General features: G+C 58.9%; 1 protein-coding gene across 1 annotated transcript in view; it reads right to left on the bottom strand.

Moving 5' to 3' along the window:
• LGR6 (leucine rich repeat containing G protein-coupled receptor 6) overlaps positions 1–25,536 on the bottom strand; it is a 95,465-nt gene that overhangs the window by 50,107 nt on the left and 19,822 nt on the right. Inside the window, 3 exon segments of the mRNA XM_032646230.1 lie at positions 14,662–14,733; positions 18,124–18,195; positions 20,384–20,455. Of these exon segments, the coding sequence (XP_032502121.1) occupies positions 14,662–14,733; positions 18,124–18,195; positions 20,384–20,455 (216 nt within the window).

The raw sequence follows: 25,536 nt of genomic DNA, 5'->3' as shown, positions 1-25,536 counted from the left end.
AAACAATCATGAAACAGAAAAACAAAGTTGGATGACTCACACTTTCTGATTTCAAAACTTACTACAATACTACAGTCATCAACACTGGACGGTGTAGGGACGTCCCTGGTGGCGCAGTGGTTAAGACTCCGAGCTCCAGGGGCCCGGGTTCAATCCCTGGTCAGGGAACTAGATCTCACATGCATGCCGGAACCAAGGAGCACGACTGCCGCTACTAAGACCCGGTGTAACCAAAAAATAAATTAATTAATTAATTAATTTTTAAAAAAAAAAGAAAAAGACTGGATGGTCTATAAGGATAGACGTATAGGTCAACTGAATAGAACTGAGAATCCAGAAATACATTCATACATTTATGGAAAATTGATTACAAACAAGGATGCTAAGACAATTCAATGGGTGAAAGAACAGTCTTTTCAAAAAACAGCCTTTGGGGTGATGAAATGGTTTGTTGAACTCTCCGTCTGCATGCAAAAGAATGAAATTGGACCTCTATCTCACACCTTATACAAAAATGGACTCAAAACAGATCAAAGGCCCAAAACTATAAAACTCTTAGAGGAAAACGTCGCTATAAATCTTCCTGACCTTGGATTAGGCAATAGTTTCTTCAACAAAACAACAAAAGAACGAAGAAAAAAAAAAGAAAGAAAACACAGATAAATTGGACTTCATCAAAATTAAAAATTTTTGTTCTTTAAAGGACACTATCAAGAAAATGAAAAGACAAGACTCAGAATGGGAGAAGATATTTGCACATCATACATCCGGTAAGGGACTTGTATCTGGAATATTTGAAGAACTGTTACAAATCAACAACAGAAAAAGACAATCCAGTTTTAAAATAGGCAAAGGATCAGAACGGAGGTTTCTCCAAACAAGATGAACAAATGGCCAATAAGCACATGAGAAGATGCTCAACACCATCAGTCACTAGCATGTGTAAATCAAAAGCACAACGAGACACCACTTCACACCCACGAGGAAACTATAATTACAAAGACAGTAAGTACCAAGTGTGGACACGGACATAGAGACATTGCTGGCGGGAAGGTGGGATGCCGCAGCCACCCTGCAAGATAGTTTGGCAGGTCTTCAAACACCTGTCCATCGAGTTACCATGGGACCCAGCAATTTCACTCCCGGTCATACACCCGAGAGAACTGAAAACACATCCACACAAATGTTCCCAGCAGCGTTATTCACAATAACCAAAAAGTGAAAACAACCTAACATCTACCAACTGGTAACAGGTAAACAGATCGTGGTCTATCCACACAATGGAATATTATTCAGCCATCAAAAGGAAGGAAGTACGGATAGATCCGCGAACACACACCTGGGTGAATCTTGACAACATGCTAAGTGAAAGAAGCCAGACACAAAAAGCTACGTTTTGTATGATTCCATTTATAGGAAATGTCCGGAACAGGCAAATGCAGAGAGGGAGAAAGCAGATTAGAGGTCTCAGGCGCTGGGGTGTGGGGAGCGGAGATGGGGAGTGACAGCTCAGGGGATGGGTTCCTTTTGGGGCGATGAGAATGTGCTGGAATTGGAGAGTGCTAATGGCCACACAAGTTTGTAAACATGCTAAAAACACTCAACCATCTACCTTTAAAGGGTAAATCTTACGCTGTGAATTACATCTCAAATTTTAAAAGTACTTAAAGCTAAAACAATTACCCCGGTGCTAGGTTACGACAGTCTCGAAGGAGCAGTAAACCAGGCCCCAACACAGTTTGTAAAGATTTAACACATCACGAAGGAAGCGTGTGCTTGCGAGGGTATGTGGTTTCAGAGAGCGATGCAGACATGTTAACAGGCATCGTGTCTGGGAGGTAGAATTGTGGGTGATTTCTATTTTCTTTTTATTTTCTGTATTTTCTAAATTCTCTACAATGAGTCAGAACAGAAACAAACATGTTTTTTAAAAACAAACTGTGTCAGTGTATAATTAAGTCCCAGGCTCTGTTGCGCTCGGCTGGGGATGGCGCCTGTGTGGGGCGGGGCTCGGGGAGGGGAGGATTGGGGGGAAGCAGGAGAAGCCTCATTCTCTGCGGCCACTGCTGGGGTCCAGGCTCTGCCCTGCACGGCCTCCTCCAGGCTGCCAGCCAGGCCTGCACCAAGGCTGCCTCCTCCAGGTCCAGCGCTGCCCCCAGCCCCCCAGTTCACAGCCGCTTCTCTGCCCAGCTTGCTCCCCTCCCGGCAGGGCTGCCCTTTTCTCTCTGCTGCTCACCTTTCATTCTACCTTCGAAGCCCAGCTCGGGCGCTTTTCCTTGTGGGGCTCTGCTGCTCCTCCAGCCAGGAGGGACCCTGGCATCGTGAAGGTCCTGCTCATCTCAGAAGCCGGCTGCCAGGCCCCCGAGAGCAGCAACTCTGGGACACAGTGTATCCTAACGGCCACAGTTAGACCCAGAGGCCGGGGGTTCTCTAAAGCCCTAAAAGCTTTGGGCATTGATTTCGAGGCGTTTTATGTTCGATGACAGTGTGTCCTTTGAGCCCTTGCTCTTGGCTCCAGGTAGATTCACGGCTACGCTGCCAGCCCAGCGATGCCCCTTTTGACTTTGGACCAAACCAAAGGCCGTGTTGTCTGGAAACTATGACAAGATTGATGCAGAAAAGCTCCCGGTTCCCATTTTACGAAGACCTTAGTTTGGACCAACTGGAGATTACCGTGGCCGCGGAGGATGAATTTGGGTTTGCAAGTCCTGACACGGATGTGGAAAAGTTAACATGTCCACAAGAAGTTGCAGGTCACACTGCAGATCAGAAAGACGTACACAAACAAAGTATCAGACCTCTTCACTGAGAGAGGACAGATGGTCCTGGGAGCGTCTGGACACGAGAACACATTGGTATTTAAATTCCCCAGGTGTTTTTCCCTTTAAAAGTAAAGCTATGAAAAACGAGAGACAAAAAGAGAAGAAACTAGCCATCAAACTCCTCACCTATGCAGAAGACTGGAAGGACCTGTGCTTCAGATGAGCTCAGATTCAAACCCCAGCTTGTACGCTCGTGGCTGCACGGACCTGCTGTGACCATGTCCTAACCTCCCCCTGACGGTCACTCGCTGAAGCTGGTGTCTGACTGGCCTGGTGCGCGTGCCGACCGCCATGGAGGGAAAGCGGTGAGGGCCTCACGCTCGCTCCGCACAGGGGCGACCGGCCCCTCAGGAGGACCCCAGCAAAGCCTGATGGGGGTGAAGGCCCACTGCTCCAGCCCCCACGGTCCCAGGGTCCCTCACGTGGAGTCCACCGGCCCCCTGGGTCAGTCTAATAATAAGCCTCATCACAGCAACGCCCTGCGCGTGCACTTGGGACCCTCCCGGCAGAACACGGAGCATCTCAGGAGGCTTCAGAGCAGTCACTTTATCATCCCCAGTTCGCAGCTTACAGAACCACGGCTCGGGATGTGCAGACAACTTTCACCTAGACAGAGGTGGAACTGGCTTCCAAAGCCAAGCAGCAGCAATTTCAGAGAAAGACCCCGGAATCACACACACCCCTCACAGCTGAAAGGAAACGGAGCCTGCGGGAGCCCCCAGCCCAGCCCAGCCTGAGTCCGCAGGCCGCCCACCCGGGGTCAGCAGATATGTGAGGCCTGGCCGAGGGGGACGTGAGCGGGCACTGGCCACGCCCCCCGAGCCTCACTTCCCTTCTCCCTCTGACTCCCAGACTCCAAGTGGCTGGGGCAGTCAGATCCAGGACACCTGTGAGGTCTCACCAGGGAGAGATGGGCCAAGAAGGGTCCTGTCTGCCTGGGTTGGCATGAACCAACCTTTCTCAGAACTCTCCACACTTGCCACAAGGTCACCACTTAGCATCCCATCCCCACCACATGCCGCCCTGACCCTGCTCTGAAACAGATCTGTAGGTAATACCTAAAGGGTATTTACTATGTCTGTACCCACACCCTGCCCTCCCCACCGATCTGAATTCTGATTATGTTCTCCTCCAGCCCCGGCAGTCAGTAGCAGCTGGCAGGCTCCAGGTCGGCACCAGCAAAGACAAGAGAGCTCTGCCTGGATCCTTCCTGCTCTGCTCTGCTCGGGCCAGGGCCTCCCCTCCTGCCGTCCTGGTTGTGAGAACTGAGGATGCCTGGTTCTGGTACTCAGGGTACTCAGCAGGCTCAGAGTCAGATGGAATCAGTCTAGGAGGACTTCCTGGAGGAGGTGTGTTGCATTGATTCAAGCAGTAGAGAGGCAAATCCTGGCAGAAAGGAAGAGGAAAAGCATCCTAGCCTGAGAACAGCTCCAGCCAAGGCTTGGAGGTAGGCGAGGACAGGTTTGGGGAGCTAGGGACACGATGGGATAAGTGACCTGGCTGGAGTGGGTAGAGAGCAGGTATAGGCACACCGACGTGAAAGCAGGTGTAACTCATAGCAAGACTTGTCCTGCTGGCCCTGAGGTCTGTGGTTTCTGATCAGAGGAGCAATATTATGAAAGTGGTGCTATCCAATGACTTGGGGGAGCCTTGGGCCCACCCTCACCTGGCCCCTCCGACCCATTCAGCCCCAGCAAGCAGCAGGACTAAGAATTGGGGAGACAGCTGGCTTCCAGCACCGCCACCCCCAGCCCCCAGGCATGCTCTCCCCCTCCGTTTCCCCCTACTCCAGATGTTTGGAGGGAGGGTTTTACTGCAGGCCCAGGTTAGTAGATGTGCAGCTGAGGGGCCGGTTAACAGGACGAGAGAAGCACGCTGGGCCTGGGGCTGGGGCCGAGGCAGCTGCGGGGGCCCAGAAGGCCTGGGGGCTCCCTGAGGAGGCCTGAAGCCCCAGCTGAGGAGCACGAAGGAAGGGGACTGGGAGAGGGGGTCCAGCCTCCTGGCTCCCGGCTGAGAGGCATCGCATCCAGACTCTTCATCCCCACCCCCGCCCCACCCTGAGCTCCGGAAATTATGACCCTCCTGGCCCAGCTGCTTCATAGAGTAAGGCCCACGTTGCCCACAGGGGCAGGGACCATCCCTAAGTGACAGGTAATCCTAAATAATGTTATTCTTGGCTTTGGAAGGCATTGCATGGCTTTTTAAAAAAAAAAAAAACAAGTTTATTTCCCACCTCTGTTTTATCTGGGCAGATCCAGGCGCTAAGGTGCAGACCCTGACAGCACACGGCCAGGGCCCGTGGCAGCGTCCACGCCAGCCCGCGACCGTGCTCTGCTGGCTCCAGCCCGAGGCTGCTGTCATTCCCTGACTCCCTTCCAAGCTCGGCCTGCCCTCCACCTCCCCCGACAGGGCCAGTGGAGGGCAGGAAGGCCCCCAGGACACCCTCCTTCCTCGAATTCCTGGGTGTTCTGAGGAAGCTTCCAGAGGAAGGCGGGAGCAGCAAGTGTTGGCAGAAAGACGGTCCACTTAAGAAGCAGACACACCTGAGTCTAAATTCCAGCTCCTTTGCTTACCCCTGTTCATCGCTGGCCGGGCTGCCTCGCCTCTCTGCCCCGTTCTTACCCCTGTCCATCGCTGGCCGGGCTGCCCCGCCTCTCTGCCCCGTTCTTACCCCTGTCCATCGCTGGCCGGGCTGCCCCGCCTCTCTGCCCCGTTCTTACCCCTGTCCATCGCTGGCCGGGCTGCCTCGCCTCTCTGCCCCGTTCTTACCCCTGTCCATCGCTGGCCGGGCTGCCTCGCCTCTCTGCCCCGTTCTGCATTCGTTTGTTTATACGTTTATAAGCAAAGATGCCTGAGCGCCTGCATGGGCCAGGCACGGTACCAGCGGCGGGGAGTCCTGAGTAAAAGGAGGGACAGTGTCCACCCTCATGAAACTCAGAGGGAATGGAGAAAGGAAGTAAGAGGATGACAGCAGGCGAGCGGGACGCTCTGGCAGTGCGGGGTGGCGGGGCCCTGCGGAGTGAACGTCGGGGCAGAAAAGGCTTCCTGCGGGCAGCACGGCCCCCCCGAAGCCTGGGCAGGGGAGCAGGACACACTTGTTCAGTGGGTCTGCCAGCGGTGGCAGGTGGCAGCTCAGCAAGGAGCTTTGTCCTCAGGGTGTCGGGAGCCACGGCGATTTTAAGCGGGGTGTGTGTGTGTGTGTGTGTGTGTGTGTGTGTGTGTGTGTGACACGATCAGGTTTGTGTTTTAAGGTCCGTCGGACGCAGAGTGGGGAAGATCGGGATGAGTCCAGCACGAAGTGGGGGACCGGCTGGGAGGCTGCTGCACCCCGGGCAGGGGCGATGGTGGGCAGTGATGAGAGGGTCAGGGTGGCTGCCAACTCGTGGATCAGGAAAGTAAGTGACGACACAGAGGCTGGGGCTGGAACGCCCTCAGGACGGGCGTCGAGGGTGTTCAGCTCGAGGCCGGCTTGGCCACCCACGCGAGACTCCACCGGCAGCCCACGCAGCAGCCCAGGTTGCAGGCGCGGGCTCGAGAGGGACGAGGAAAGAGTCTCCAGGATTCTGACATCGATAGGGTGGCACGGGCTGGGGGCCTGCAGAGAAGACTGAGGAGAGGCCTGTCAGGTAGAGGGAGCTGAGACCCCGTGAGACCAGGGCTGGGCAGAGCCTGCTGGGCTTAGGGAAGGTCTGGACCTTGGTGAGAACCACTGCGAGGGACCGGGAGACGCAGAGGCCAGCCTGGAGATGACAAACGGAACAACGTGTGCACTGTGAAGGGGGAGCGGTGGCTGGAGAGGCCTTGGAGCAGAGCGTCCGAGATGGCACCAGAGCCCAGGGCCCTGCAGCCCGCGGAGGCACTGGGTGGTACCGTCCCCTGGAGATGCTCAGAGCAAGCCCCTTCCCGCTTCCCCTCCCTCTGCTCCCGCCCTGTCTCTGCCTCTCCTCCTGGTCTCTGCCCAAACTGCGGTGCCTCGGCTCCGAGGAGCGGGATGAGCCAGGGTCACCTCCAGCCCCAGACAGGTGCTGCGTTCCGGCGCGGGGCATCAGGGTGGGGCGCCCTGAAGCAGTCTCCGGAGGGTGGGCACAGGAGGAGCCAGGAGCCAGACCTGCCCTTTCTCTCGGGGAGACGCGGCTCTGTGAGGGGCTGTCCTCTCCAGGGCTGCCAGGGCCCCTCGAGACTCACCCAGCTGCAGACAGCGCGGCGCCCCCGCCCTCCCCACCACCCAGACCCCTCCCGACCAGGCCAGGTCCCGCCGGAGCGGACGGTTTTATTTCGGGGCAGGCGGGGGGAGGAGTTGGCTCCAAGTCCAAACACGTGTTGCGGCCGGTGAGGGGGGCCGCCACTTTGGCCAGAGTCCCGGGGGGGCCACATTCCAGAACCACTGATCTTAGAGCCATCTGGCCAGAGAGGTCACAGAGGCTCGTAAAATGATGGTCCCCTTTCAGAAAGGAGTGAAAAAGCATCTACAGGCCTGCCCCCATCTCGCTGGTGACGCCGAAAGAGTCCCCACCCCTGCCTGGACCCAGTGACCCGCCGCCTCCCCCTGGTACTCTGAGGCCCTGCGCCTGGGCGGGCAGCCTCCACCCTGCGGCCTCTGTGGTGGCCCAAGCAGGAGCCCAGGCACCTGTGGCCTTTTCCGGCTGGTGTGCAGACTCCCACACACCAGCGAGCGGCTGGACACCACCTGGGCGCCAAAGGCCAGAAACAGGTGGACGATTACTCACAGACTCTCAAAAAAGATCGCCCCTTCCCAGCCCCTGACCAGTCTTCTCTCCCCGGACGGACGGACAGACGGACGGCTGCGTGGCCGGGGAGTGGGGGCAGGGGAGCCCCCAGTGGTAGGCTGGTGGCCGGCACACAGATGCTGTCCCCACCTCTTCCTGGCTGGGATCTGGCCACCCCTCACCTCCCTCTGGGCTCTAAGGCTTCAGTAGGATGGAATTCTGAAACGAGGTGGTGAGCTCCCAGCAAACTGTTTACCAGTTCTGTGATCAACTCCCTGAACCTTCATTCCTCATCTGTAAAATGGGGACCATGGAACATCCCACAGAGATGTGTCACCAGCAATGAGTGAGGGGACATCTACTGAGCATTAGCCTAGATCCTGGTACCACAGCAGGCGTTCAACAAGCCAGAACCACAAGTGTGATTCTCATTACACACACTGGGCTTCACCACGTCCATCAGCTCTGCTTCACTTGTCTACACTGACTTTACATCACATTCACCTGCCCTGACTTTTCTGTCTCAGAAGCTTAAGTCCATGGTGTGTGGGTGGGGATGGGGGTCTAGGTGTGTGATATTCCCACGTCGAAGCACGAGCTGCTGAAAGGCAGGGCCCTTGTTTTACTCTTGAGCTCAGGCATTTCAGGCTTGAATAAGCAAGTGAACGGATGGACGGAAGGATGGATGGATGGGTGGACGGATGCATGGATGGATGGATGGATGGACGGATGCATGGATGGATGGGTGGACGGATGCATGGATGGATGGATGGATGGACGGATGCATGGATGGACGGAAGGATGGACGGAAGGATGGATGGATGGGTGGACGGATGCATGGATGGATGGGTGGATGGACGGATGCATGGATGGATGGGTGGATGGATGCATGGATGGATGGATGGATGGTAGGTGGACAGATGCATGGATGGTTGGTTGGATGGATGGATGGTTGGATGGATGGATGGATGATGGATGGATGGGTGGATGCAGGGAGGGAGGAAGGGAAGATGGATGTATGTATGGATGTATGTATGGATGGATGGACGGACAGGTGGACACCAGGGGTTGGATCTCCTCTGCCCTCCACACGTACCCAGAACCCAGGCCATATCTCCACACTGGCATCGGCTGCTCAGGAAGAGGCACTAACGCAGGAGGGAGGAACCTTGCCTCTGTCATCTCCCCATGGCGGGGGGGGGTCACCCCACTTCTTGGCTCTGCCCGGGGCCCATGTGCACCTAATCTCAGTCTGAGTGGCCAGCTCCCGCCCCCGCCCTAGGTGCCCCTGCCTCTCCCAGGTCTCTCAGGCCTAGGCCTCTAGGTGCTCCACGGGGCTGAGGAGACCCACAAGGGCTGAGGACCACGCTGCTCCTTGGTGGCCCAGCTTGGGCCAACTCTCTCCCAGACCAGCATTTATGGCTGAAAGAATGCTCACAGGATCCCAGGGCCCAGCCCACGCGGACACTCTCCTAGTTCCCCGGGAGCCAAATTACCCGTGTTGAGACCTTCGTCACACGCAGGGGGCTGCCCGCGTGCCCGCCCACCCACCCACCTCGAAGCAGCCTCTGACCCAGACGCATGTAGTAATCAACTCCCGGAACCTTGGGGAGATTCAAATACAGTAGCATATAATCATGGGGCCCGAAATAGCCATGCCAGGGAGGCCATGTGCCACCTCGTGGTCCCTGGGGACCCCTCGGTGGGCCCCACAGCACGGCCGGGCTTTGGGCTTTCTCTGGCCAGCAGGCAAGTTGGGCGGCGCTGACCATATCCACTGGATCACCTGAGAGCTCGGGGCACCTCGGGGGCTTGTCCATGGCAGACCGGGCATCGCCAGGGTCAGAGCCACCCAGACCTCCAGGCCCGTGTCCCACCTCCCGCTGGTGCCGGTCCGTGCTGGGTAGACGCCGCCCCCTGCCCGGCTGACTCATGGACCGCCACCCTGGCTAAGCCTCTGGTCTCCTTCTGACTCAACGCCCAGCTATCACCCTGCCACTCTCCACGGGACCCTCACCGGCCCTCTGTCCCCCTCACACCCCTGGCTGGGCTGGGTGGTGCCTCCCAAGAAGGTGCGTTGTCATCCTAACTCCCAGAACTTGTGCATGGAAGAACTGCATTTGGAAAAGAGTCTTTGCAGGTGAGACCCCTAAGTTAGGGATCTCAAGGTGAGATCACCTGGATTATTGGGGTGGCCCTAAACCCAGTGACAAGTGTCCTGTGAGAGGCACAAGCAGAGAGGGGCCTCGTGAGGACGGGCGATGTGGCCACGAGGAACACTGGCAGCTGACAGCCACGGGAGGAGGCTCTGAGGAGGACCCGCCCTGCTGACACCTTCGTCTTGGCCTGCGGCCTCCAGACTGTGCAAGCGTCCGAGTCTGCTATTTGAAGCCGCCCAGGGGGGCTGGGGGGTCCTTTTCGTCCATAACTGGCTCTTACTCTTCTACGGGCATCAGAATCCAGCGGGGTGGGGGGCTCGTGGAAACGCGATTGCGGGCCGCACCTTCAGAGGTTCTGATTCAGCTGGTGCGGGTGGGGCCTGGGAGGCTACGTCTGACAGGTTCCCAGGAGACGCTGGCGCCGGCGCCCAGGGCCCCCGCCCGGAGAACCACTGCTTGACACGGTCCCTCCAGGCGGTGTGAGCCGTTCTCTGCCTGGGCCCCTGCCCCGAAGACACCGTCCTTGTCCCCGTGAAGCCCTCCTCCTTCCCCCGGCGCTCAGAGGTCTGAGAAAACGCTTCCCCGAGGGACGCCCTCCCATGCACAGCCGGCTCCGCCTCTACCCCAGTGGGAAGCTGCAGCCAGCCTCCCCCAAGCGCTGTCAGTCAGTGGGCTGTAGTGCACAGGCTGCTCCTCGCATGGCTGGGCCGGAAGCGCTGTTTTTGGCGACAGAGTACTAAAGCTCTTCACGAGTCAATGGCTATCAGGCACAAGCAGCCTCACGGCCTCTCCTGAGGAGCGTCTGGGGGTCTGATCAGCACCAGGGGTCTCTAGGGATCCACGGCGATACCAGAGTGTCAGCAGCCTGGGCTCCCCTGGCAACCAACACCGTCCACGTGTCATGGACCGAACATCTGTGTCCCCTGAAATCCGCATGTTGAAGACCTCACCCTCTTCCATACGATGGAATTAGGAGGTGAGGCATTTGGGAGGGATCAGAGCCCTCACGGGTCAGGAGAACGCTTCTGCCCATCTCTGCTCCCCCAACGCGAGGGCACCGTCTGCAGCTCGGAAGAGGCCCTCGCTCACCAGAGCTCCACCACGGGCCCCGATCGCAGCCTGCCAGCCTCCAGCTGCTAGAAATAAACAACTCCTGAGCCACCCACCTATGGCACTCTGTTACATCGGCCCAACCGGCCCCACCCAACCCCGGAATCCCAGGGTGCAGACAGATGCAGGCCGAACCAGCGTCCGTGGGCATTCTCCAGCGGGGCGTACGCTCCAAGGCCAGCCCTGGGAGGAGATGCGCTGGAGACACATGGTCCCAGAGCCCCCGATGGCCCAGTGCCCTCAGCATGGCCCTGGGGGGTGGCTGAGTGTCACGGTGTGCGCGTGGACCCTGGGCCAGGCTGCCTGAGCTTTGACCCCGGCTCTGCTACGTACTGTCTGTGTCCCTTCCACCGAGTCCCTGCACCAGCTGTGCCTCAGTTTCCTCATCTGTGGCATGGGGTGACGAGGTTAGCGGTCTAACCATCCCACAGAGCCCCAAGGTGAAGTGAGGTGTGAGTACCAGCGGCTCACACACGGAAGGGGCCGTAAGTGCTGGTCATCATTGGTCTGGGGGACAGCTGTGCCTCAGAGAAGGGTCAGAGATACGGAACAAGGGGGATCTGCTCAGAAGCCCCCCAGGAAGACCCGCGATCCCTGTCCTCTAAGAGCCTGTGCGCTGGGTGGCATGGCTGGGCCACTTTCCTCCTTGCCCCACAGGCAGGAGGTTCCCAGGAGACGGGCGTGTTTGCAGAGGGACCACCCACTGCGCCAGCCCCCAGAGACCAAGCGTGCAGCCGTCACAGGTGATTCGGGCACAGGCACCCCTCCCCCTCCCTCCCCCAGCACAGGCCCCGGTGTGTCTCGGACGGGGCTGCGCTGCTTCTGACGGGGGTCTCGGGCTAGAGTCCGCACCGCCCTGGACTCGTTTCCCCAGCTCGGCAGAGAGCGGCGGTGTCGTGAGGCTGCCCTTGTGGTGACGTGCTCCTTCCAGCGTGTCCAGGATGGGACTGTTTTCTGTTTTCTCCCCTAATTTAATCCTGCCACTGGGCCTTTCTGATTCCTCTCAGGCCCCACCCGGACCAGGCCTGAGGTCTTTCTGGGCTGTTTCTCTGCTCTTCCGTGGACTCCCCTGCCACCCCCGGCCCTGCCTCACCCCCACCCAGTTTCTCTTTTCCCCCAGGCTCCTGTGGCTGCCGTGGTTTCTCTTGGCCGTGGCTCTAGCCTGGCGTGACACATCTGGCACAGCCACCCTCGCCCTCCCACACCGGTCGGGGAGGAAGCAAGTGTATGCAGGGGCCGGGGGGGTGATGGGGGGCCCAAGAGCCTGGATGCCACATCGGGCTGCGTGCCCGGGCCCATCCTCTTACCGCTCCTCCCACCCAAACCCGCTTCCTGTCCCGTGCACCACGGGACAGAACCTCCATGGACATTCCAGGAATGTCCGTGGGAGTGTGCCCAGGGGAGGCGAGGAACAGCCTTCCCTGGGGACCTGAGTCCCGGGGGCTTGGCTGCTGTGGACCTGCCGCCCCAGGTGCCAGCTCTGACTGCGGGAGGCCCTGAGCCGGTCGGAGCCTCTGTTCCCCCATCTGATGACAGAGACGGCCACTGTCACAGGGGCGTGTGAGGATGGAACCGGATCACGTGGGTGTGACGCCGCACGTGGCGCCGGCACGCAGGGCGCTTGACGGAAGCCATTCCCCCCTCTCCGCTCAGCCCGGCAGTCTGGGCCTGCTACTCCTGACCCCTCCTGGATGGAGGGGCCTGAGTCAGGTGGACAGCGTGTCACTTTGAGGTAACACCCACCAAACAGAAGCTTCAGGTAGGGCGACGCCCCCCTTCTCCCCAGCACACACACAGGCACACGCACTCTGATGTCCTGCAGGCAGAGTGACCTGTGCTCCAACTTATCCCAGATGCCCGGTCACCCCACCGGCAGGTACCGCAAACCCAACATGTCCCAAGGGGCCTCGGCGTCCCCCTTGCCCTGTGCCCTCCCTGGCGCCTCCCCTGGGGTTCACGACTCACTCGTTCAACACGTTCTCACTAAGTCCCCACCGCGGGCCAGGCTGTAGCTGACCAGCCTCTCTGTCCACCCAGGTGTCCAGGCCAGAGAGCTGGCGGTCAATACGACTCTTCCTTTCTCTGGGCGCCCGCGTCCGGTCAACACCACCATCCCCAGGAGTGATGGTGGTAGTAGTAGCTCCTTTCTGTCCTATCGAGGGACACAGACCCTTTCACCACCTCCCTTTTACTGAAAAAGGCGAAGCACACAGGCCAGGCCGCTGCAGGCCTTACAGGGAGTGAATGAAGGAGCTGAGATTTGAACCCAGGCGTTCTGAGCCCAGAGCCCTGACAACCGGGCTTCTTGATATTCCCAGAGCCAGTCCGCTGTTCCTTTAGCCACTGCCCCCACCTTTCCTCCGGCCCCGTCACGTTCCCTTGGCGTAGGAGCCCGGCACCAGCTCCCCGTCTCCGGGCTGTCCTCCTTGACTGCTGCCAGGGTGATCTGCGGTGGTGCAAACTCCAGCTGAAGGTCCTGTTGATGGCTCCCCAGGGCCCTGAGCATGAAGCCGGGATCCTGGGCAAGGTCCTCCTCATCTCTCGTGGATTCCGGATCTCGTTCGCTCCTGCCCTTCCACCAGCCCCCAGCCCCCACACAGCCAGCCAAGCTCGCCCCCGTGCACACTCTCCACGGCCCGCTCAGTTCCTTCTTCTCTCCCAGTCTCTGCACGTGCTGTTCCCTCTGTCTGGAATGTCCTTTCCTGCCCCTTCACCCGGTTGACACTTACTAATCCTTCAAGGGGCAAAAAACTCGGCTTTTGCCTCCGCAGCAAAGCTTCAAAAACACGTGTGAAATGAACAGGCGGGCAAAAAGCTAAATGAACTACGTGACAGCTGTATCCCGCACGGCACAGCTGCCCCAGGTCCTCCCCACATTCGCTGCGTACTTGCTCTTTGTGAAACCCCCTGAGGTGTCGGGGGGCGGGGGGGTAACCGCCCCCCATGGGGAGGCGGGCAGCTGGGCACAGAGACGATCAGAGACCAGCGGTTCAGACCAGAGCCAGCCGGCCCGCCGCCAGTGGTGTCTTCACAGGACTGCAAGAGGCAACGCCCTCTCGGCGGCCTCAGACCCAGGGGGCCCTGGGCCTGTGTCCCCATCCCCACCCTGACCCCCCGGGCAGCAGGGGGCACGGCCACGGAGGGAGCTGGCCGTCTAGTCTCCCGGCCGCAGGGCCTCCATGTCTCAGAAAGTGCAGGAAGTGCCTGTGTGGCCCAAGCGTGTAAAAGACAAGACCCTCAGAGTCCCCAAGCACGCAGAAGATGCAAGTCACAGGGAAAACATGAACGTCTAAGTAAGTGTGAAGACGTCCATTGGAAGTCTTTTCCCCCATGGAAACCTCTTTGATGCTCTGGATGACATCCCTTCTGGATGCCCCTAGTGGACAGGACAGGAACTGCAGCGTTCCATGGAGGGCTGGACGGGTCATGGGGGCCCGTGAGTCTGGGATGCGGGGAGACGTCTGTCTGAGTTTGAACGCTCCCCCGCTACCAAAGCCCCAGGGTCAGAGCAGGTGAGCTCCTTCCTGACGAGACAGACCCTTCCTGACGCTTCTTTAGGGCAGCAGCCTCCAATGCCCACCCAGACTTCACGGCAGAAGGCCAGACATCCCAGGACGGCGGGCGGCCCCAGGGGCCCCACCCAGGGAGGTCCCATCCCCACAGTCCTCCACAGGATCTGGGTGCCTTCCCGCCGCGAGATACACACGCGCTCGTACACATGACATATGACGATGACAGCCCCCTGAAGAAACAAAAGCCAGGAGCACACTGTCGGGACGTGGGTCGGGGGGTGCAGGGAGGAAGGGGTGCCCAGGCCCGCCCCCAGCCCCACCTCCGACTCACAGAGACTGCAGGCTCCGCAGTTCCCACAGCGCCTCGGCAGGGATCCCTCCCAGCAGGTTGTTCTGCAGCATCCTGTGAGGGGAAGAGGCGGCTTGAAGGACGCCCACCCGCCCGCCTGCCTGCCGCCATGCCGGAGCCCAGCCTCAGAGCCCAGAGTCCTGTCCCACCCCTCCCTGGCTGGAGGTCCAGGGCGCTGTGCACGGGGCTGAGACAGTGCCCCAGAGGGACTTCGGGGAAAAGGCCGGGGAGCGGAACGCGGGATCCTCTGGCCGTCTGCTCTGGAAGGACGTGGGCAAATGCACGATTTCCTCCGCAGGCCTCAGTTTCTCCGTCTGCAGCCGAGAGGCTGGGTTTTCTTCGGGGAAGGGGAGGATGCGCAGGGCCCAGGCAAGTCTGTCCTTGTGGTGTGTGTGTCTATAGAGACAACTTGAGGCACCCAGATCGGAGTGTCAGCACCATCTGGTGACACCATCACACATGACCCCACAAAAGCAGGAACATGCCAGCCGGGGGCACGATCCGCTAGGGAGGCTGCCCTCCTGGACCCGCGGGGCAGTGAGTCAGAGCGAGAAAGGGAGAAACTGGGGTCTGGGGCCTCCAGTGGCACTGCTGACCCCAGCCAACCCTGGCCACCAGAGCTGTGCTCAGAAAATTGTGAGGAGGCCGCTCCAGGGCCTCGGGGAGTCCCTGAAGCCTCAGGGCCCTGGGCAAGGGTCCTGCTCGCCCGGCCCTAAGGGAGGACCTGGGTGGCCGCTGCCACTGGAACGTCCTTCCCTGTTGGCCTCTGGAGAGGAGGGGGGGGCACGTGGGGCGGGCCCCGCGGGGGGTCAGGGAAGAGCGGGGGGCAGGAAAGAAGGAAGTTGTCCCACCCTGACCCGCACACCCGTCAGGCCCTCCTGGGCCACGTATAGCCCCAGGAACAGCACCTATTGCAGGATAGGCTGCTCTGGAACTGGGAGGGACCTCCAGGAAGACCTACTGTGTGCCAGGCATGCCGTCCACCCTCCCTCTAGGTATTACCCCATACAGGAGCTCCGGCCACATCTGCCCCTCACCTGCCCCGACGGGCACAGGGCAGGTGCCCTCAGAGGTCCAGGCATCTCTCTACACACCTGGGTCAGAAAGAACTGTGGCTTCCCTGAGGACAGCTCTGGTGGGGGGGGGGGGGGGCAGTGTGTCTGGGCTCTCAGCTTCAGGACTCTGCAGGACAGGGATCCCCACCTACAGTCGCAGGAAAAGGCACGGGGCAGGGGCTGACCCGCTTGACCCAAGCCTGGCCAGAGGCTTGGAGAACCGGCACAGGAAGGCAGGGACCCTAGGAGTAAGACTTCCAGGTCAGGTGTGGGGCTGGGCGGGAGGGACAGGGAGGGGTTCTGCCACAGCCGCTCGGAGAGGATCAGAGAGGGAACCCCCTTTTTTGGTCCTTTGCCTCCAGAAGGGCAAGGGGGAGGCAGAGTGCCCTGCAGGGACAGCCGGGCCTCACCCACCAGAAGAAGATGAAGTTCAGATAGGGGCCCCTGGAGCAGCTAAAGTGACCGCCTCCCAGCACAGAAAGAGGTTATCGTGCTGACGGCGGGCTTTACTGCTCTATTTTTCTCGCAGGTCTGAAAACAAGTAGGGAAGGCACTGCAGAAGAGAAACCGTGGCGGACGCCAGGAGGTACTTCTTGCCCAGATGCAAGTGGCATCCCTGCTGTGAAGACGCTGAGTAGGCGGGCACCATCCCCCCAAGACCACCCACCCATCTCTGAAGCAGAGAAGTGGACACGAAGGCTTTGGGGAACTGGGGTGTCCTCAGGGGGGCAGTTTGGGGTCAGTGGCGGTGGGAATGGACTGCCTGGCTGCCCTCCTCTCCAGCTGCAGCCTCTCCTGCCGCCCGACCCCCTAGTCCGCATGGTGTCCAGGGGGCGGGGCTGCGGCTTCCGGGAGGCTTTGATTAACTGCCTGACGCAGGCGAAGAAGAAAGAGGCTCGACCCGAAGCTGGTGGCTTAGGAATGGGACGCGAGTCTCACATCTTCTGAAGGCCCAGCAGATAGATCCCCCGCTCACCAATCCGGCTGCAGGTCTGGGCCTGCCGCTGGGCAAGGACACGCCACCATGCAGGCCACCTGGGCTACGTCTGGCTCCGGGGGCCTCCCCACCCCTGGGGAAGCGATGCTGGTGGGAGCGGGACAGACAGACCGAGAGAAGAGGCAGGAAGGACTGAGGGCCGGCAGGATGGAAGAGCAGGGTCTGCAGCAGAGTGGAAGGAAGGAGGGACAGGGAACAGAAGCAGAGCGCCCACGGGCAGAGAGGGAGTAGGGCAGTGTGAGAGGCCAGAGCCCTGGAGCCAGAGCCCCGGAGTCAGACAACGTGGAGAAAGGAGAACACTTGGAGGTGGTCTGGGGGCTGCTGACAGGCTGGAAGCCTGGAGCTCACAGGCCAAGCGGGCAGGGCCACCGCCAGCCCATTGACAACTTGGAGCAAATTAGAAAGATATTCTTTTCTAGATGGAAGTAGCCCCAAGGCTGGCACAGGGCTAGATTTCAGCCCCTTCTCACCGCTCAGGTGATGGTCTTGTGCAGTGAACAACCCACTCAACTCTACAAAGAAGACCTGCCGGTCAAGTTGGGGCTGAGGGGGCAGGAGAGCGTGGGAGCGGCTCACCACTTTGGGGGAATTTCAGATGCTCCAGGATCAGCCCCCAGGCTCCTCCTCTTCTTCCCAAGCCAATCCCTGTGGTGACGAGCCCTCCCGAGGAGCCTCTCGGATCCACCCTCAGACCCCCCGCATCCCCTTCTCCCACCTCCTTTCACCCACACTCATCACAAGAGCAGGAGTGGGGCCCAGGGAGGACAGTTGCAGTTGGGACAAGGTGAGCTGTGGACTGGGTTTGGGGAGAGGGTGCCATAGCGTCCCCTTTTGTCCAATGGGCTGTGAGCTCAATGGAAGAGAATAACACAAGGTCCTTTTCAATTCTCACTTTCCTTTTGCTTCAGGGACAGAGACACCTAGGAACTGGAGGACGGGACACGTTTGCAGAGAGAACGGGACTCAGTGCTATAGCCAGAGACCAAGGCTGGGGCTCGAGAGGAAGGGGGTCCAGAGGAAACCAGCGGAGATTCCTCCTCTTCAGAAACTGTCCTACCCACCCGGCCTGAGAGTTCCGGGGGGGCACGTGGGTCTGAATCTGACCTCGACCCTCAAAGACCTGTGCTAACGGGCACTATTCACGTTACAGAAAGGAGAGGAGGTCACTTCCCTACATTGTGGCCTAAGCATCAGGTGCTGTTATACGTTTGTTTACAAATCACAAAGTTTGTTACAGACAGGGCAAAAGCAAAGCTATGGAAATAATTAAAATGAAAAGTGAAGATAAGGAAATGATCAGGCCAGTGGCAAACCAAGACACAGGTTAGGAAACTTCCATCTGCCCAGAGTTCTCCAGGCTGCATCTCCATGTAAAGTGGGACTTAGACTTACAGGATTTTCAGGCTGTAGAGACCAGAGAACGCCTGTCCCGGGATGTGCGAGAGGCGGTTTCCGGAGAGACGCCTGCAAGTCAGAGAGAAGGGCCGGTGGGTGATGCTGGCAGGGAGCCAGGCAGGGTGGTGGCCCTGGGTCAGCATCCTGGGACGTGGGAGGGAGGCTGCTGGTGTAACTGCACTGCCAACGGCACCATGACCCTGCAGGGGGCCCACCAGGACCCCCAGCCTTCAGAGGAGGAAACCGAGGCTCGGGTCACAGAGGGTGCCTGGTGTCTCCCTGGACCCGATTACCACTAGGCCCACATCCACCACGTCCATCCACAGCGCTGACCTGCTTACCCACCATCCCCCTGCGTTGTCTCCCGTCACCAGTGGAGTTAGATCAGACGGGTGTGTCTGGGTCTCCCGGTGCCCTCAACCACACAGACAACCCCACTAGTCCAGGGGGCAGGGAACGGGGTGTCGCAATTAGTCTAACCCTGCGGTCTAATTAAGCGCTTCCACGTTTGTCATGGGTGACCCTCAACTCTGAAAGGAGCGAACAGGACGGAATACGCTGACGCTGACGGGCGTCCTCAGTGCTCAGCCTGGCGGAGCAGTCTGCTGAGGGCGGGGCAGAGTCTGCTGAGGGCGGGGCAGAGGCTCTCAGGCATCGCTGGGCACATCAGTTCTCACTGAGAGAACATCGGCCAACTGCCGATGCGGAAATCGTGCTGACACAGCTCAGAAGCTATTTTTAAAAAATATATCTCTACTAGGGGACTTGCCTGGCGGTCAGGTGATTAGTACTCTGCGCTTCTGCTGCAGGGGGCGCAGGTTCAATCCCTGGTCGGGGAACTAAGATCCCTCATGCAGCGTGGTATGGCCAATAAACACACACACACACACACTGAGTCTTGTTATTTGACATTTGTTGTTTTAAAAAACAACACATGGAAAGGCATCATGACCTTTGGGGTTACTAGCTTGGGTTCCCTAGGTGGGCCCAGCCCCTCGGGGAGTGGGGCGTGGAGGACCGGCAGCCCCAGGGCTCAGGCTGTGCCCGTGTCGCCAGCCCGGCTCCTAGGCCTCTGTCCTGCTTTTCATTCCCACCAAGCTGGGCCCCGCCACCTCGACGGCCTCTCTGCTGCCTCTCACTCTGTCCCTTCCTTTGAGAACAGCCTTCAAATTCCTCCTTGGAAGGCGTCCCCACCCACCCTGCCCACTCGCTGACGTGGCGAGCCCGGGTGCCCACACGAGGCACCCTCTCGTCTGCTCTGGGCAGACCGAGTGCACCCTTGGGGGGCCGTGCCTAGGGCCAGGGTGAGGAGGGCTGTGCAGGAGGAGTGGGTCAGGGCCAGGAGCCCCCAGTCTGAGAGTTTAAGCAAAGCTGGTAGAGCCCCAGGATCAGTGGTGATGCCCAGACAAGAACCAGCAGGCTGGGGGTTGGGTGAGGAGCGGGGCAGGGCTGGGAGCAGGTGTCCTGGCTGCCTGCAGGGGACAGCGGGCACTCTGGCCAAGGAGATGACTCTCTCACGTGAGGCGCTAGAGCACGAGGCCAGCCTGCAGGGCTCCAGGCCATGGGGAGGGATCAACCAGGGAGGACTTCCTGAAGGAAGTGGGCCTTGTGTTGGCCCTGACAGAGTGGAGAGAGAGACGGTGGGCCTGCCGGGCTGGAGGGGGAATCTGCTCAGATGCAGGAGGGCTCTAGGGACGGGCAGGGGGACGGGCCTCCTTGGAGCAAAGCTGGCCGGGTGGGCTTGGGCCAGGTGAGGGAGGGTCCTCGAAGAAGCTCCTTTGGATTGTGGGGAGCCAGAGAAGGCTGTGGAGCTGGTAAGAGGCACCCTGAGATGGGCAGAGTGTGTCAGAGAGGAGGTAGGTGATCTGTCCTTAGGGGCTGCGGCCGCCCCAGGGGAGGGGACATCAGGGCGGCAGCAGCAGCAGGGATAGGTACGGGGGACCTTCAGAGGAAGAACCACCATGACCTGGGGAGCGGCCGGCGGCCGGACACAGGGGGCAAGGGCAGGTCAAGGACGACCCCAGGGAGAGAAGCAGCGTTGACAGAAAGCCGGTCGGCTTCAGGGAGGGAGAGGCTGGATGTCCGAGTTCCTCTGTCCCCACTGCCCCCCTCGGGCCCACACCTGGGCAGGTGGGGCTGACCCCGCTCAGAACAGCTCCCCAAGGCCATTTCCGCTGGCTCCACCCGTCCCCCTGGTGACCCCCGGTTCCCTGTGTCAGAGGTCACAGTGCCCGCCTCCAGCCCCCCATCTACTCACAGCTCCTCCAGGAAGCGCAGGTTGAGGAAGAGGCCAGGCCGGAGCTCCGTGAGGTTGTTCATGCTCAGGTCTCTGCGGGAGAGAAGGCAGCGGGCAGGCTGTGAGCTGCGTCCTCCCCGGGCCGTGCTCACTGTGGCTCCCCCTGCGCCTCCCTCCTCCCCCCTCCCTCCACTGGACGGGCTGTGATGAGGGCCACAGAGGACACCGACCCCATCGGGGACAGGCCAGAGAAAACTTCAGAGGATGTCAGAGCAGGACAGGGCCAGTCAACACGCAGGATCCCTCATGGACGTTTTACCCGAGACCACCGCCATCCCGTGGGCTCCTGGAATCAGCCCCAGACTCACCAGGGGGTTGTCTTTTACTCAGTCCCTGAGCCCGCAGGATTCCACAGCCCTCTGAGGCCTGCAGTCTCTCTCCTGTTGTCTCTCCCCGAACCCCACCAGGCTCCTTCTACTTTTCTCCAACCAGAGGGCCTGGCCCCTGGTACATCCCTGAGGATGCCTGATTCCTGAGGAGTCCCACCTTAGCCCAGTCTCGCCTTCCCACATTATCTGAGAGACCCTGAGGGTGGTTTCTGTGTCACTGCCCTCCAAGATACCCTGCACACAAAGGAATCACAGTACTGCGATTGTGTAACAGCCGGCGTTTCCTGGAGGCCCACTTTGTGTCAGGCACAGGCTAACCTTTATCCAAATACAGTAAGTCCCCTACATACGAACCTTCAAAGATGCGAACGTGCGTTCGCGTGTCCAGTCACGTAAGTTAGTTCCCGCGTCTGGCGTACATCGTCACGTGCGTGCATCCTCTACAAATGGTTGTGTTTTTGTGTACTTTGCAGTACTGTGTAGAGTGCAGTAGTAGAGTACCTTTATTTCAAGCCCAGGATGTCTGAAAGCAAGCGTAAAAGCAGCGGTGATGTAGCTGGTACCGCTAAGAAGCGCCAAGCGATAACGATGGAAACAAAAGTGAAAGTAACTGAGAGGGTGGAGCAAGGCAAAAAGATGTTAGACTTCGCTCATTCTAATACCATGAATCGTTCGATCATTGGCACGAATCTAAAGAACGAGGACAAGATCATGGAACATGGGAAGTCTGCCATGCCGACGATGTTGACAAAATATCGAAGAAGCGTGGAAAAGTGATGGAGGAGATGGAGAAACTTCTCAGTGTGCGGACGCAGGATCGACATCAGCGCTGAGTCCCACTCAGCTCAATGCTGATTCAAGAGAAGGCTAAAAGCCTTTATGAAGACCTGAAGAAGAAACACGGCAAAGAATCAGAGGGCACGTCTCTTAATGCCAGCCACGGCTGGTTTCATCGGTTCAAGGCTAGAGCCAACCTTCACAACGCAGAAGTAAGTGGAGAGGGAGCAAGGGCAGAGAGGGTGGCTGTCCGGGAACTTCCGGAAACACTTTGAGAAATTATTGATGATGGTGTGTATTTACCCAACCAGGTTTTTAATGCGGATGAGACGCAACTGTACTGGAAGAGGATGCGAGACCGAAGTTACATCACTAAGGAGGAAAAGTTGATGCCGGGCTGTAAAGCAGCAAAGGACAGGCTAACTGTTGTTTGGCGGCCATGCTTCCGGTGAACTGAAGCTGAAGCCTCTCTTAGTTTATCATCCAGAGAACCCGAGAACCCTTAAACACACAGCCAAGGGCTCTCTTCCTGTTGCGTGGAAGCGTAACCCCAAATCCTGTATACACAGGCCACGTTCCAGGACTGGTTTACCACCACTTTATCCCAGAGGTAGAGAAATATTGCTTGGAAGACGTCCCAGCAAAACATTCTTTTGCTGCTCGACAGTGCTCTGGGCCACCCCCCATCCATGGATGACTTTCATCCCCACGTCAAAGCAGTGCATCTGTCACCGGATACTACGTTGCTCATCCAACCTATGGACCAGGGAGTAAGAGCGACTTGCAAGAAATATTATTTATGTCACACTTTTCGTCAGGCCCTAAAGGTAACTGACAAATCAGGAACAACCTAGGGACGGCTTTGGAAGGAGTATAACATCTACAAGACCATAAAAACACTGACTCTGCATGGTGTGAGGGAATGGCGGTCACCACGAATGGGGTTTGGAAGAACCCTTGCCCACAGTTTGTTCCTGATTTTTGTGGATGTGAGAAGGTAGATCAGAAGTCCGAAGAGGTCTTCAGCAACGTAGTGACCCTCAGCGAGAAGCTGGAGCTAGACCTGCGAAAGGACTTCACTGAACTCCTTGCTGTGCAACACGAGGAGCTCACTAATGAGGACGTGATGGAATCGGAGGCCCAGAGAAAGGACGAAGAGGGACAGGAGGAAGAAGAAGCAACTGAGGAACTGGAGGGATTCAGGACACAGGAAACGGCAGGGGATTTTCTTTATTTGAGGAGGCGCTGTTAGTTTATGAGGTACAGGACCCGAACCTAGAATGGTACCCAAAGGTGGCAGCAGCCATTCAGGATGCAACCCAGTGCTACCGTGTCATCTGTGATGAGAAGAAAAGAGCTACTACCCAGACATCACTGGATCGTTTTTTCAAGAGGGTGGAAAGAATTGAATCCAGCAAGGAACCTGTGCCATCAACATCAGGCCTGGGTGAAATGGCAGCTTGCCTCCGTCTCCTGTTGCTGGCGATCCTTCAGCTCTACCGTCTCCCACCTCCTCTCCCTCCTCCAGTCAGTAACTCTTCCTGCCTGTCACTCGATGCCAGGCCCTGGATACCAGCTGTTGTCCTGTAATATTGTCCTTTTCAAGGTACTGGACTGTAAGATTAAAAATGTCTTCTTTATTTTTTGTGTCTGGTTTTTATGTATTGTTTGTGTGTAAAGTGTTATAAACCTACTACAGTACAGTACTCTATAACCAGTGTGTAAGTCGGGTACCTAGGCTAACTTTGTTGGACTTACAGACAAATAGGATTTACAGACGCGCTCTCGGAACTGAACTCGTTCGTGTGGAGGGGACTTACTCTAATCCCATTTAATTCTCACAACAACCCCAAGGTGGATTCCAACGTTACCTCCACTTTACACTCAAGAAAGCAAAGAGGAAAATGCTGAACATTTCTAATTTGAATAAGATTAAATCTATTTTCAAGGGGGAAAAAAAAAAGAAAGAAAGAAAGCAAAGAGGAAAAGAGCGCTGAGGCCAACTCTCTCCTTGGTTTACCTGCCAGACATCGGGCTCTTTCTTAATCACTATGACCCTTGGTTTCTTCATCCATAAAAATGGTTGAACACCACCAAACTCCCAGGGTCCTCGTAAGGATTAAATGAGCCAGGGCTTACGGACTGCCTAACAGTGCACACACATCAGTCCTGTCCCTCGGTGACCTGTGGGCAAGCGTCCCAGCCCAGCAGGCCTGGAGCAGGCGGAAGGCGTGACCTTAGCCTGCTGGTCCTGCCCTGCCCCAGCGTTTTCCTCCCAGTCTGCGCCGGGGAGCAGTGACGCTCGGGTTGCACGTGTGCGTCTCATACACTTGGGATCCCTCCTGTCTCAGACTCCTAACAGCTGCTTCTCACCTCCGCCGACTCCCCCCAGCCTGAGGGCACAGGGTGGACCCAGACCGGCCCACCGTGTGGCCGGGCACCACCCGCGGGCCTTCCTGCAGCTCCCTCCTCCCCAGGGGTGCACGTTCCCTGCAAACCCCAGGGTCTCCATTTTCCACAAGAAACGCGCGTGACGTGTGTGCTGGAGATAGGGTGGGGGTCAGGGGTTCGGGGCCCAGCTCCAACCTGTGAAAAGGCTGTTTAGGCTCCGGTGTTTTACCTCCAGTGAAGCCTGGCCTCTGGACGCTACATGCTCTGAGGAAGGAAGCCATCGTGGGCAGGTAGAGCCGAGGAACCGGCAGGCTCCCGTCCGGCTCCACGTGAGGACCGAGGGGCCGTCCCGGGCCGGGCCATCCCCGGCCTGCCCGTCCAGAAGGAGGGCCGGGCAAGCTGTGGCTGCTTGGCTAGCGGCCGCAGAGCCGCAAGCACGCTGGACGGTGGCGGGAGGGGACGGTGAGGCCACGGGAGCTCAGGCCGCAGACCCTCCTGCCTGGCCCCGGGCCCGGGCACGATCAGCCCAGCAGGAAGGCGTGAGGATGCACAAAAGCAGGTACCTCTGAACACGTACCCCGAGCATCTCTGGACGTGTCTCCACAGGCGCTCGCGGGCATGTGACTCAGACCCCATCACTCAGCCGTCGCCCCGGGGGCTGCACCTCAGAGGCTCTGATGTGGCTCCATGCCCCCCCCGCCCCACCCCCGACGAGCAGCCTTGGGGAGGAGGGGGCCTGCACCCCGCCCGCCCGCATCCTTCCCGGGACAGCGCCCAGCCCAGCTGCAGGGCTCCGTGAGGGGCAGGAGGGGGGTCCGTCGGCACTGCAGGAAAGGGCTGGGGCTGGCACCAAGGAAAGGGGGGCGGAGGAAGACGCGGAGCCGCGGAGGGAGACGCAGCGGCGGCTCCAGGCCCGGCCTCCGGCCTTGGGGACCAGGGGGCCGGCACGCGGGCCTCAAGAGGAACCTGCCCTCGGGAGCTCTGACCCGGGAGTCCGGTGAAGGTGGCGGTCCTGGGAGAGGTCACCCCGGGCGCCCAGCCGTCCTCGCCCGGACCAAGGCAGGGAGAGGGGCGCGGGCCGTGCGAACGTGTAAGCACTGCGAGTGTCAGGACTCGTGAGGCCCTGCAGCGCCTGTCTAGTGAGGCACCGGACATGCGTGTCGCGGGAGGGCACGTGTGTGTGTTTGTACACGTGCAAGTTTGGGTTGTATTCATGAAAATCACAAGCATTCTCCAAGTATCCACATGTTATCAAGACAGAATCTCTCTGGGAGAAACTCACCCGGCTCACGCCCGCGGGTGAAACTCTTTTCGTCTGTGACCTTGGGAGAGCGAGGCTCCGTCCCTGGCCGGGAGGGCGCGGGCTGCTCGGGGGGCTGTGTGGGGCCCGGCTCGTGGGTGAGCTGGACACCGAAGCCTGGCCTCAAACGCTGCCCCACCGCTGCCGCCCTGTGAGCGCTGCCAACGCACGCACACGCACACGCACGCACGCACACGGACGCGCGCACGCACGCACACGCACACAAGTGCTCTCCGGGACGGGCTTTGTGGGTGCCTGACCTACACAGTTACACAGAGAGGCCCACTCGGAAGGGAGCGCTTGCTTTAAGTCTGAAC

Source organism: Phocoena sinus, chromosome 1, assembly GCF_008692025.1.
Source record: "Phocoena sinus isolate mPhoSin1 chromosome 1, mPhoSin1.pri, whole genome shotgun sequence".
Taxonomy (NCBI): Eukaryota; Metazoa; Chordata; class Mammalia; order Artiodactyla; family Phocoenidae; genus Phocoena; species Phocoena sinus.
The sequence above is the reverse complement of the archived record's forward strand: the minus strand, read 5'-3'. Positions and strand labels throughout refer to the sequence as shown.